The sequence below is a fragment of the Borostomias antarcticus genome (genome assembly GCF_949987555.1).
Source record: "Borostomias antarcticus genome assembly, chromosome: 19".
NCBI lineage: Eukaryota > Metazoa > Chordata > Actinopteri > Stomiiformes > Stomiidae > Borostomias > Borostomias antarcticus.
The window spans coordinates 11426644-11439263 of record NC_140252.1 but is presented as its reverse complement, the minus strand read 5'-3'; the positions used below and the strand labels follow the sequence as shown (position 1 = coordinate 11439263).

Sequence of the window (12620 nt, the reverse complement as noted above, 5' to 3'; positions counted from 1 at the left end):
ACCCTCTCACGATGATCAAAGTATGATACTTCCTATGACCTGTTTCCTCTGCTTTGATGGCATTGCTGATGAAGGCAGAACTGACAGGCTGACTGACAGCCTCTTTCTGCAGCGAGTCTTTTGTGTTTTCTGAAATAGACAGTATTTTCCCCACTGTGGAAAGTACGCATTCAGATCAACAAGGTAACCAGCCCCCAAAACAGCAGCTATCCAGACAAGTCAAAACAGAGAGGGGTTGCTTTGTCTTGCAACCAGGCAGCAAACCACTTCTATGTGTAGTGTTTTCATACAGTCCCTTCTCTTCGACCGGGGACCTTACCCAGAAGGTCGAACAGTGGATTCCACACGGTCTTGGTTCTTTGTATGTCAGTCTCTATATCAGTAAGACAACAGTGGTGATGCTTGATAACTACAGTACCCAGCAGCACCATCGTCACAATAATAGTCAGAACATGACAGTGGTGATGTCATCAAATAAGGACAATCATAACACCGTCTCACAAGAATTATAAGTTGGTCGTAAACGCGGTCAGAACTGTTCACACTCCGCAGACGGAGGGAGGTTCATTAGGTAAACTGCGGGAGCTCCCGTGAGTCAACGTTCCATACTCATTTTCCCACAATGCTTAGCAGATACACACACAAGCAGGAAGCTGACTGAACATGACAGGACATAGAAGACAAACAACATGCAAAATGCACTAAATTATATTGAAACTGATAGTATGGTCATAGTTCACTTCATGGGAAAGAGGTATTTTATTGATGGCCTATGTGTGTTCTGTAAGGAATACAAAGGCCTAAGTGAGTCAGTTGTACACTTCAATGTTGATTCTAAGTTGTATAATTAAACAGACAAAAAGCTTTTTATGAAAGTCTAACGACTGTAAACCATGTGGAACAGCATCCGACAGTCAGCTTTCCGTTAAAAGCCCGTTGTGAGGGGAAAATCAATTGGAAGAATTCAAAACAGAACAGAGGGTTTTCATCTCCATATGCAAATATGCTTCATGTAATATTCATCACCTAACCTCTGGAATATCAATCTTTCATCAAAGTACGGCTGCACAACGCTACACAATTCCACATTTTCCTCTGAACGGTCAATTTATTGTCTTGTGCTTTGGTTAATATAAAAATATATTTCTTTCCATTTGACTTACATTTTTTACAGTATGGCTTTTGGATTCTTGACCTATTTAGATTTCCTAAAATGTCTAAGGCACATGAAAACAGTAAAAATAGATACTTAAAATGGTGTTGCTATGTTAAGTGAAATAAAGTGCAAGTGATAAACTGTAATAATGATATTGTATGTTGATCACATGAACACATGAAAAATCATGATCTGAGGTTGCTTCATAGCAGAAAGGGTGTGCAAAAATGTAAACTGCAAGATGTAATATCAACATGTCCTTTATATACATTAAACCGTGGCTAAATTACAAATGTTTTGCATAATTAGGGTCGACTGAAACTCAGGTTAGAAATCACATAAATGCTCCATACCCTAAGAAGACAAAGATGTAAGCTGAAACGTTTCAAGTCATCAACAACTGTAGAATGAACGAGAAGAGCACGTCAAACACGAAGGACTCGACAGTGAAGTCTACAACAGGAGAGCAAACACCCACAGCCAAAGCCACAGGAGTCAGGGAGCAGGGTACGGCCTGTACCTTTAAACCCACTAAAACTGCACGGGAGCTCGACCGCTGAAAAGGAAAAATAAATAAATAAATTACAATAGGGTTCCTATGCTTACTAGCGTAGGAACCCTAATAAAAAGAACAGTTCTGTCCTTCTCTCTTCCCTCTCTTTAGTTCATAGTTGTCCTCGGGTGTCACAGAGGAGCAGTGAAGTGGATAGAGAAAGCGCCCCCCTGTGGCCTGGAGGCTGCGGCGCTAGTGGAGGCGAGGGAGAGGTCAGGGGTCAGCCTACTGGCCTGCCGCTCTGGCTCTGTGCTGCTCCATCATGGCCCGCATGGCGGCGGGGGGCATGGCCGGCGCCATGGCCGGGGTGAAGGGCCGCAAGGGGTACTGGGCGTTTTTCCCACCCACGAAAACACACTGGAAGTATCTCTGGCCTGGGAAGACAAGAACAAGAGAGACTTGAATAGAGGGATGGATGGATGGACAGTAGACAGATGGATGGATGGATGGATGGACAGATGGAAGGATGGACGGATGGATGGATGGATAGATCAGTGTTTTTCAACCGGTGTTCCGTGGCACACTAGTGTACCGTGAGAGATTGTCAGGTGTGCCGTAGAAAATTGTCAAATGTCATGTCAAATGTCAGTAATAATATTAAAATTATTATTATTATTATTTTGAGAATATGACTGATTTTTTTTCCCTTTTTTTTCCAAATTACAACTGTCTTCAAATTACAACTATCGTAATATCTGTCAGCCTATCATATGACATGTAGGCTATGCAATCGAGCAGAAATCACTTGACATGTTCCCTCTCACTCAAGAATATCAAGGACATGCAGCGTTGTACGAGATACTGTAATAGGAGACTTTTTAACATTTGGAAAGCCTTGAGGAGATGTCGTCCTTTTATTTCCCCTTAGCCTCCACTGACTCACTGGACTGGGTGAGGAATCCATACAGCTCATCTGTTCTTTTCGGAGAGGACATGACTTTGCAGGAGCAAGAAGAACTAATTGAACTGAGACAGGACCGCGGTTTAAAACTGCGCTATGCGGATTTAACTTTTGACAGTTTTTGTTTCCTATCGTGGCAAATAAAGCCATTTCAACCGTGCTCCCTTTTCCACAACATATCTTTGCGAGCTCAGCGCTCTCAAGCCTAACTGCAATTAAAACAAAAAACAGAGAGACTGAGCTGTTGAACAAGCGCTGCGTGTGTGCCTGTCATCTATTCCTGACAGGATATCAAAGTTGTGCTCGAACAAACAGGCTCAGATTTCACGCTGAGTAGGCCTAAGCAGAAACGAGGCTCAGAGCCTATGTACTGTAAGAGAAGTAGTATAATCGAATTCAGAGACTTAAGACTAAATAATGATCAAACTCAGGTTTTGTAATAATAGTAGGCTATTCATAATTATAGGGAGAATTGAACTCAGAACCATTGTAATGAAATGAATGAAATTAAAAATATTTATTAAAAATTTTAAATGCTCTTTGTTTATGTGTAGGCCTAAATGGTGACAAGTTTCATATTCATGCACTCCATTTAATAAAAGTGCCTAAATTTGACTGTGTGCACCAGTTAAATAGGCTACTTCTTTCCATGTTAATTATTAGGGGCCAGGCAGCGTAGCTGCCGGAACCCTATTGTATTTGCCTATATTATTATTATTATTATTATTATTATTATTATTATTCTCCTTCCACTGAAGTCTAACTTCCCATGGACAAAAAATCACCAAAATTTGCACATAGCTCCAGTACTATATCCAAAGTCCTCAACCTGCATTGTAGGTCAATAAACCTGAAGGTGGCGCTACAGCAACAGTCTAAAGTTTAAAACTTAAAAAAATCATAACAAATCAGCCATAGGTGCTATCACTGTAAAACCACCTCGTGAATGTAGTCCCAAGTGAGACAAAACCTTCATACACTTTGACCTTGCAGGAATTTTGAAGTCCATCACTCTGATTTCTTCATAAACTGTAAAACCTATCAAACATATCTCCTCCCACATTTTTTGTTCAATTGACACCAAAATTAATATACTGTATCTACAGACTGTCCTTACCAAAGGATCCTCACAGATTTTTGAAATATGAAAAATTGAGCCCACAGCACATCAAAAGGTTTCACTGTTAACAGTTCTGTATAGTTCCTATTAATTCTCGCCAAATCAATGTCTGATCATCCTCATAAAGAGTGACAACATTGGCCACATATCCAAGATGTAGTATGATTTTTTTCAGAATTTTATCTCAAAAATTGAATTTTTAAAAATATGTTTAATTCTGTCCTCTGAAACCAACACTTCATACAGAGAAAACTACATTACCCACAATCCAACGCAAGCTCCACGAATCTGAGACATCGCTGTTGGCAACCCTACCCAACCCCCGCCGAGGATTACAATGACTAAATTGATTGATTGGCAACTGACTGAGTACACAGCTGCTGAAGTTAATGTTCAATTATGAAAAAAAAAGCTAACAAAACCTGTAACCCACATTTTTCAATCAATTAATACTAAAGTTGCTACACTGGATCTTCAAACTGTCATTCACAAACTCATTGACCAGATTATTGAATTATCAAAATTGAGCTTACAATGCATTAAAATGTTTTACTTATTATTATTATTCTCCATCTTCCACTGAAGTCTAACTTCCTGTGGACAAAAAATCACAAAAATGTGCACATAGCTCCAGTACTAAACCCAAAGTCCTCAACCTGCATTGTAGGTCAATAAAGCTGAAGGTGGCGCTACAGCAACAGTCTAAAGTTTAAAACTTTAAAAAATCATAACAAATCAGCCATAGGTGCCATCACAGTAAAACCACCACGTGAATGTAGGCCCAAGTGAGACAAAACTTTCATACACTCTGACCTTGCAGGAATTTTGATTATTATTATTATTCTTCATCTTCCACTGAAGTCTAACTTCCCGTGGACAAAAAATCACCAAGATTTGCACATAGCTCCAGTAGTATACCCAAAGTCCTCAACCTGCATTGTAGGTCAATAAACCTGAAGGTGGCGCTACAGCAACAGTCTAAAGTTTAAAACTTAAAAAAATCATAACAAATCAGCCATAGGTGCTATCACTGTAAAACCACCACGTGAATGTAGGCCCAAGTGAGACAAAACTTTCATACACTTTGACCTTGCAGGAATTTTGAAGTCCATCACTCTGATTTCTTCATAAACTGTAAAACCTATCAAACCTATCTCCTCCCACATTTTTAGTTCAATTGACACCAAAATGGATCTACTGTATCTTCAGACTGTCCTTACCAAACGATCCTCACAGATTTTTGAAATATGAAAAATTGAGCCCACAGCACATCAAAAGGTTTTACTGTTAACAGTTCTGTATATAGTTCCTATTTATTCTCGCCAAATCAATGGCTGATCATCCTCATAAAAAGTGACGACATTAGCCACATATCCAAGATGTAGTATGATTTTTTTTTAGAATTTTATCTCAAAAATTGAATTTTTTAAAATATGTTTAATTCTGTCCTCTGAAACCAACACTTCATACAGAGAAAACTACGTTACCCATAATCCAACACAAGCTCCACGAATCGGAGACATCGCTGTTGGCAACCCTACCCAACCCCCGCCGAGGATTACAATGACTAAATCGATTGATTGGCAACTGACTGAGTACACAGCTGCTGAAGTTAATGTTCAATTATGAAGAAAAGCAAACAAAACCTGTAAAAATTAATAAACATATCTCATCCAACATTTTTCAATCAATTAACACCAAACTTGCTACACTGGATCTTCAGACTGTAATTCACAAACTCATTGACCAGATTGTTGAATTATCAAAATCGAGCTTACAACGCATCAAAATGTTTTACAAATGTTTTACGATACGAATGTACAAAATGAACATTGGAATGTCAACTTTCCTGTTGTCCTATTCTCTCGCTTATTGCTCCTAAACTTGTCGGAAATTGCCTGGCCCCGCCTCATCGCTGCGAAGCAGCTTTAATTTCGTTTTGGGATGGCGGTGTGCCGTGGGATTTTTTTAATGTAAAAAATGTGCCGTAGATCAAAAAAGGTTGAAAAACACTGAGATAGATGGATGGACAGTTGGAAGGATGGATGGATGGATGGATGGATGGATGGATGGATGGATGGATGGATGGATGGATGGATGGATGGATGGATGGATGGATGGATGGATGGATGGACAGTTGGAAGGATGGATGAATAGATGGATGGATGATTGATGGATGGATGGATGGATGGATGGACAGATGGAAGGAGGGATGGATAGATAAATGGATGGACAGTTGGAAGGATGGATGAATAGATGGATGGATGGATGGATGGATGGATGGATGGATGGATGGATGGATGGATGGATGGATGGATGGATGGATGGATGGATGGATGGATGGACAGATGGAAGGATGGATGGATGGATGGATGGATAGATAGATAAATGGATGGACAGTTGGAAGGATGGATGGATGGATGGACGGACAGATGAATGGATAGATGGATGGATGGATGGGTGTATAGATGGATAGGTGAGTGAGCTGCTGACAGGCATGGCTGCCAGAGTGAGTGGCTGGTTGTTGGCATTCCAACCAACGTTACCTGGCTTCTTCTTCTCCGTAACATTCTCCTCGGCCTGAGGCTCATCTAAGGGGTAAAGGGGAGAGAACAAGGAATGAGTGTGTGCGAGGCGGATTGAGAGGCAAAGACAGCCTGAGAGAGAGAGAGAGAGATAGCTCATCTATAGCTCTGACCCAAATGTTTATATTCTCCTTAAATTAACACATAATGCAATGGCATGTCTCTCTCTTTCCCGGCCCTTCTCACGTCTTCATCACCAGGGGGATGTGATCAGAGCCTCAGAGCAGAGCCAGCCGCTCCCTGTGGGACCAACTCCAGTCCTGTTATAGACACCACAGTAGTAAAGAGGTCCTGCTGATGTGAGAGAGCCGAGAGCGAGCGAGCGAGAGGAGAGAGAGAGAGAGAGAGAGAGAGAGGGCAAGAGAGGGTGGAGATCTCCCCTGGGAGTAAGTGCCTGTGGGAATATCAATGCAGCAGGTAGGGAGGCCTTCAAAGAACACTTGTATGGGGGAGGAACAGGAAGGATGGTGGTAGACTGTAGAGAAGAAGGGTCGCCGTTTCCCCGTTAGAGAAAGAGCAAAGGATGCTGGGTAGATTGTGATATCAAATGTCTCAAACTGACAAGTTGATGATGAGCTGTTTAGAATACATTTAATTGGTCCCAGGGCTGGGAGTTGTTCAGCGATTGTTAAAGGAGTAGTAAAGGGGAAATGCATGTTTAGTCCTGTTTTAAGGTTACTTATGATCATATACAATGGTTCAGATCAAAACGTTGACAAAACTAGCACTTTTGAGAAAGTCTGATAATTGCTCTACCACCGTTTTGGTCATACAATGGAGCACCTTGAAAAATCATTCAAAAAACGTGTTAAGCTCTCAATTTCAAAGACAAGAAACTCACCGAGGTGTTGGTTGGCGTTCTGACATATAATTCGCCATAAAGTAAGATGCTAGTTCATCTGGAACGGCTTTTTTAAATATTTAGCATATAACTATTTAGCAGTGGCGGGCCGTGCATTTCACACCTAGGCCTTCAGTGATGTCCTACTTAGTCCGACTTCAATAAATACCTCTCATAATATCATCATTTATGACACCACGTGATCACGGCTGGAGAAATAGTATACAGAAACAGTGTTAATGTTTCTGAAACACACTTAGGCACGACTGGGCATTGCATCACCTCAATTGTGTACAAAACGGGCTATTTTCCAGCGCATTTAAAAATCAATAAACCCGCATCAGCAATTAAAAAATATCTCTACGTGGTAGGCTACTGTCAAAACTACAAAATAAAAGGGTATTTAAAATGATCTGTCCAAAAAGTTTTAATAAGTCCACATAGAATACAGGCAAGCTTTAACAAGATTGTACACTAAATTGCAAAATCGCAGTTTAATATCAGAAAGACACCAACAAGACGGCCACATCTTGGCGACAGCCAGCGACACAATGAAACACAATGACACAAGTCTCTTAGTACAACCACACAGCCGCGCCAGCGTGCCACATTATTTACATACATTGCAGGAGTATACCCTACCTAAAATACCATCTGGCACATGAGGATTTGTCTGATCTATTATGGATGGACATGAATTGGACCAGAGCATTTTCACTGGGCTATCCGTAGGCTATCCTTCTTCTTGTTGTTGTTTTACGGCAGTAAGTGAGTATCCAATCACAGGAAGCGTACATGTCACGTTCAACGTGAGGCCAGCTAGAAGGCCTGCTATCAACAACTCGTGATCTGATTGGCTATCGCAACTGTCTATCAACTGTATGTGCCCGTTCACTTACATTGCACAGACGCCCGCATTGTTGATTCTGAAGGCCTCAGGCAGATTTCATACAGCCTGGCAACACAAACTAGCTGAATTCTGATTGGATAAAAACTCTAACTTAAAAACAACACGAACATGAAGAGAATATGAAGGATATTTTTATATATTTAGGGAAAGTAAATTCAAAATTAAATTAACCTTTATCAAATTATGATCATGATTTATGTTAGGCCAGCAGAGAAGGCCTTGCTGGCCCTGACGGCCCACCACTGCTATTTAGTCGCAGCACATACGTGTGTAAACGTCCGCAAACTAGGTAGCCTAGCAACATAAACAACAACAATAGCTACTGTAAGTAGTTCTCAGTTTTCACCCGACAACGAAGCGGTCCTTAAGACTTGAAACAAAGCTGACATTGTAGTATAAAATGTGAGGAGCAACACACAACTTGTTGCTACAGTCAATAACAACTAGTATACTTACAAAATCATCTCTTCACAGTTTTGAGACCCAGGGCCATCACTGTTTTACATGCAAGACCTTCCATACATACACCTGTGGGTACATAACACCTGTGGGTTTCTGAGAGAGTGATAGGGTAGGTGTGCATGTGGAGAGGAGGGAAGGGGGTTAATAGTGAATCAGAACAGATCAGTTTGGCCTTCCCTAGAACGATTTCAGTGGGTGGGAGTACTTGCCTCGATCGACTAACTCCTTCAGTCAACCAGCGTAACACAACCTTTGCCAAATCCAGTCGGAAGAACGGCGAAAGCGTTTTTTCCTCAGAGAAACTCAGCATAATCTTGTTTTTGTTTAATTGTTGTTACCGAGTCTATTTCTGCAATATTGGACTTAGGTCTGTGTTTATTGTACTAACGTTAACGCTTGTTGCTTCAGGAGACTGTTTGCCAGCGGCCTGTATTTAATTTTCACATTAACTACGGGAACCAATCAGGGTCTACGTTCTACTGGGGGACAGAACAGCAGTCAGAACACAGTCCCTGATTGGTCCGGTCAAAGCGTAATCAAAGAGAAATCGTTCGAGAGGGGGGTAAGTCCAGACTCATCTGCGGAGAGAAACTGAAAGTGAACTGGCGGGATCAGGATGGTCTCACAAGGCTAGGGGAGGGGTGGATAAGAGATGGATCAGGACTGGAACATCAAAACTCCACTGGCTCACTCAACACAACAACGAAGCACACTCTACTAATGGCTTTAACCCATCCAATCCAGTCCTAAATGTTATGACCATTTAGAACTAAACATAATTCTCTCCCTCCAATTCCTTAACACAGTACTTCCCAATGACCGTTATTTGGTACTGTACCAATCCAATCAATACGGCTCAGTAATTCCTACTTCATCGTCTGGGTAGTGACGCCAGTAGAGTGGGTCCTGGTATATTAGTCTGAGCAGTGGAGAGAGACAGGAAGTACCTCAGGCTGAATCGGAGCTAAAGATGGTCTGGCCCCATGTCTTTCTACAAACAGCAAACACATATCGCAGAATTGTTTCATTTTCTATTTAAGAATACACAGGAGTGTTCTCTGTAAATGGGAGAGATGGATCCCAGAGAGCCTGAGGCAGTGTTAGGCAGAGCGCCACCATGTGGCTGATCTGGCGTACTGTAGCAGCACCATCCCGTCCCTGGTCGCTCAGGCGCTTCTCTAAGCCTACAGCAGCTCCTGTGATCTCAGCCTCGTGACTCTGGGTCATAGATGTTGATGTTCGATCACTTCATCTGATACCTACAGTATGCCTATGGACGTGCTCTCAGCGTACAGAGTACAGTAACTAACTAGCGTTTCTGCTCTAAAGTACATCCTGGTATCTCACAGACGTGAGTCTGGGACCAATACAAAGCTTCAGATACCCTATGCAAAAAGAATGGTTCCAGCAAAGATACCCTATTATAAAAGGTTCTAGAAAAAACTCTGATGTTCACAGATATAAATCTTTTTTTTGTTTGTTTAACTCCACAAGGAGCTGTTTGGAACTCTAAACACTTCTTTCTGACCTGAAAAGGCTTCTGTATGGAACCGTACAGATGTGAAAAGGGTTCTGGAACCTTTTTTCAGAGAGTTCTTTATTGTTACAAATGGTTCTGTATAGTATATTGATTTTGAAGATACTCACTTGCTTTTGCTGGCTGTTTCACCTCATCTGTAGAAAAATGGGAACAAAGGAGGACAGTCAGGCAAGACTGGTGGAAAGCGTGATCAATGTATCAAGGTGAAAAGCTAATTTGATCCACTGAGCATAACAAAGCCTGTCAACATACCTTCAGTCTCCTTGACAGCTTTCTTCTCTGTCTTGTCAGCCTTGGCTGTGAGAGAGAGAGAGAGACAGAGAGAGAGAGAGAGAGAGAGAGAGAGAAAGAGAGGGAGAGAGCGAGAGAGAGAAAGAGAGAGAGAGAGATAAATGAGAAGGAGTTTATTACCTGTCATTGAAGCTCCACTGACTTCTCTTCATATACAATATCTGGTGTATTTTGTCTCTAACACAACATGACACGTCCATAATTGCAGTTCCTCCATGCAGAAATGTCCCCTCTAATCATGTGGAGAGAGTGAGCGATCTCACCCTTCACGTGCTGTGAATGCTGTTCTACGATATGCCATGATATCAACTGCTGTGAGAGCACTGGGACGCACTTAAAATCCAATCGGGGTTGTCAGATAAACAGAGAAATGTCTGCCTGGTCTGCTAAATGTATCTGGTCTTTGTCTGGAACAATGCAGCATGACGTGTCCAATTTCAGATTGTCAGACTGCGTTTGGTGTTTAATAAGTATGAGGACAGTAACAGTTCCTGCCAGGCAATCTCTATCGAAGCACAACAATACATGAAAAAACAGAAACGTTAACTCACTTTTAGCTGCCCCAGCTTCAGGCTTTGGGGGACAAGAGCAAATCATGCACATACTGTACAGCACATGTTGATTATAAAATCACACCCAGGTGGTGATGTAAGTGGTGCAGGTTTATAAACAATCTCTACTGCCCTCTGCTGATGTGCAACGGTATTGGCTACTCCTGATTGGTCTAAATCTCATGCTACGAACGGACACACACACAGAATCACACACAGACAGATGGACACACAATGTCACATACAGTAGCAGCCAAAGCAGCTGCACTGATTAAAAACCCATACAGTATTTGTTGTTTACGTACGAAGTTTAGCAGGCTGGACTGCCTTAGCAGATGAGGCGGCTTTGGTTGTGGCTAAAAGGTAAAGACAATAAAATAACTTACTAACACAATTGCAGCTTGTAAAACATTTTAGAGAAGAGAAACCATCTCCAAATGATTCCTTATTAAACTGTAATGGTGTACAATAAGCAGCCAGACAAAACAAAGTGCTTAAAAAACAAAAAAACAAACAGTTCTAAACATGACCTCACCGGACACTGGCAGTAAGTTACATCACGTCCTGTGCTCAACAACACTATCAACAGTAGCTGTATCTTACAGGACTAAAATAGCATGTAACAGCCTGAACGTGCTGCTGCAACAACAGCCTATTGATCCATCCCTCCTTGTTGGCTCTGAGTCATCAATTAAACCGATTCATTTGACTAAGGGTTTATTGATTGTCAGTCTCCCCTAGCAACGCTTGGGTACAGGCTGATCTCACACAATCAATACTTCTTGATGTCTAGTTTTTCCTCCTATCCTGTCATTATGCCCATTAGAGAACATTGACTGTTGTTTGGAGTAGTGTACTGTAGCTAAAGACTGACAGAACATTAACATTGACTGTCGTTTGGACTAGCTAAAGATTGACAGAACATTAGAGAACACTGTCATTAGGAGTAGTGTAGCTACTGACTTACAGAACATTAGAGAACATTGACTGTCATTTGGAATAGTGTGGCTTAAAACTGACAGAACTTTAGAACATTGAGTGTGGTTTGGAATTCACCTTATTCACCTGGCAGCCATATTGGTCAGTCTGGGGTGTGGATGCGGAAATGCCCGTTGACTTCAATGTTAAAAGTTCGCTGTAAAAACACCACTTCAAGAACCAAAATAGTCAAAATAACAGGCTGAATACACTATTGGGGTTACAAACTCATCATTACCAGACTCTGATTGTTTTTCACTGCCGTTGTTTTCGCGTTTGGAAATACATGGAGGTGAATGAGCCATAGTTAGCCATCAGCTGCATTCACTCCCATGTATTTCCCAAAGCGAAAACAACGGCAGTGAAAAACAATCAGAGTCTGGTAATGATGAGTTTGTAACCCCGATAGTGTATTCAGCCTGTTATTTTGACCATTTTGGTTCTTGAAGTGGTGTTTTTACAGTGAACTTTTAACATTGAAGTCAACGGGCACTTCCGCATCCGCACCCTAGACTGACCAATATGGCAGCTGAGGTGAATAAGGCGAATAGTGTGGATAACGACTGACAAAACATTATAGAACACTGATGGTCGTTTTCAGTACTGTAGCTATAGACTGACACAGGTGTTGTTTGGTAGACTAACTAAAGACTGACAAACACAGTGAGGTCTGTTTGGTCAAGACTAACTAAAGACTGACAGTGTTGATTGTTCTAGACTAATCTGAATAAC

At 41.5% G+C, this 12620-nt stretch overlaps 1 protein-coding gene across 1 annotated transcript; it reads right to left on the bottom strand.

Annotated features, from left to right (window-relative positions):
* Positions 1–1541: 1541 nt before the first annotated feature.
* On the bottom strand, positions 1542–7899 carry LOC311321952 (uncharacterized protein; the record flags this gene model as incomplete). The annotated part of the gene is made up of 4 exons (XM_084453965.1): positions 7799–7899; positions 6277–6321; positions 1943–2083; positions 1542–1609 (listed from the first exon to the last, which is right to left on the bottom strand). The coding sequence occupies exons 1-4, from the start codon at positions 7866–7868 to the stop codon at positions 1542–1544; spliced, it is 324 nt and encodes a 107-aa protein (XP_084310091.1). The 5' UTR covers positions 7869–7899.
* Between the last annotated feature and the right edge of the window lie 4721 nt (positions 7900–12620).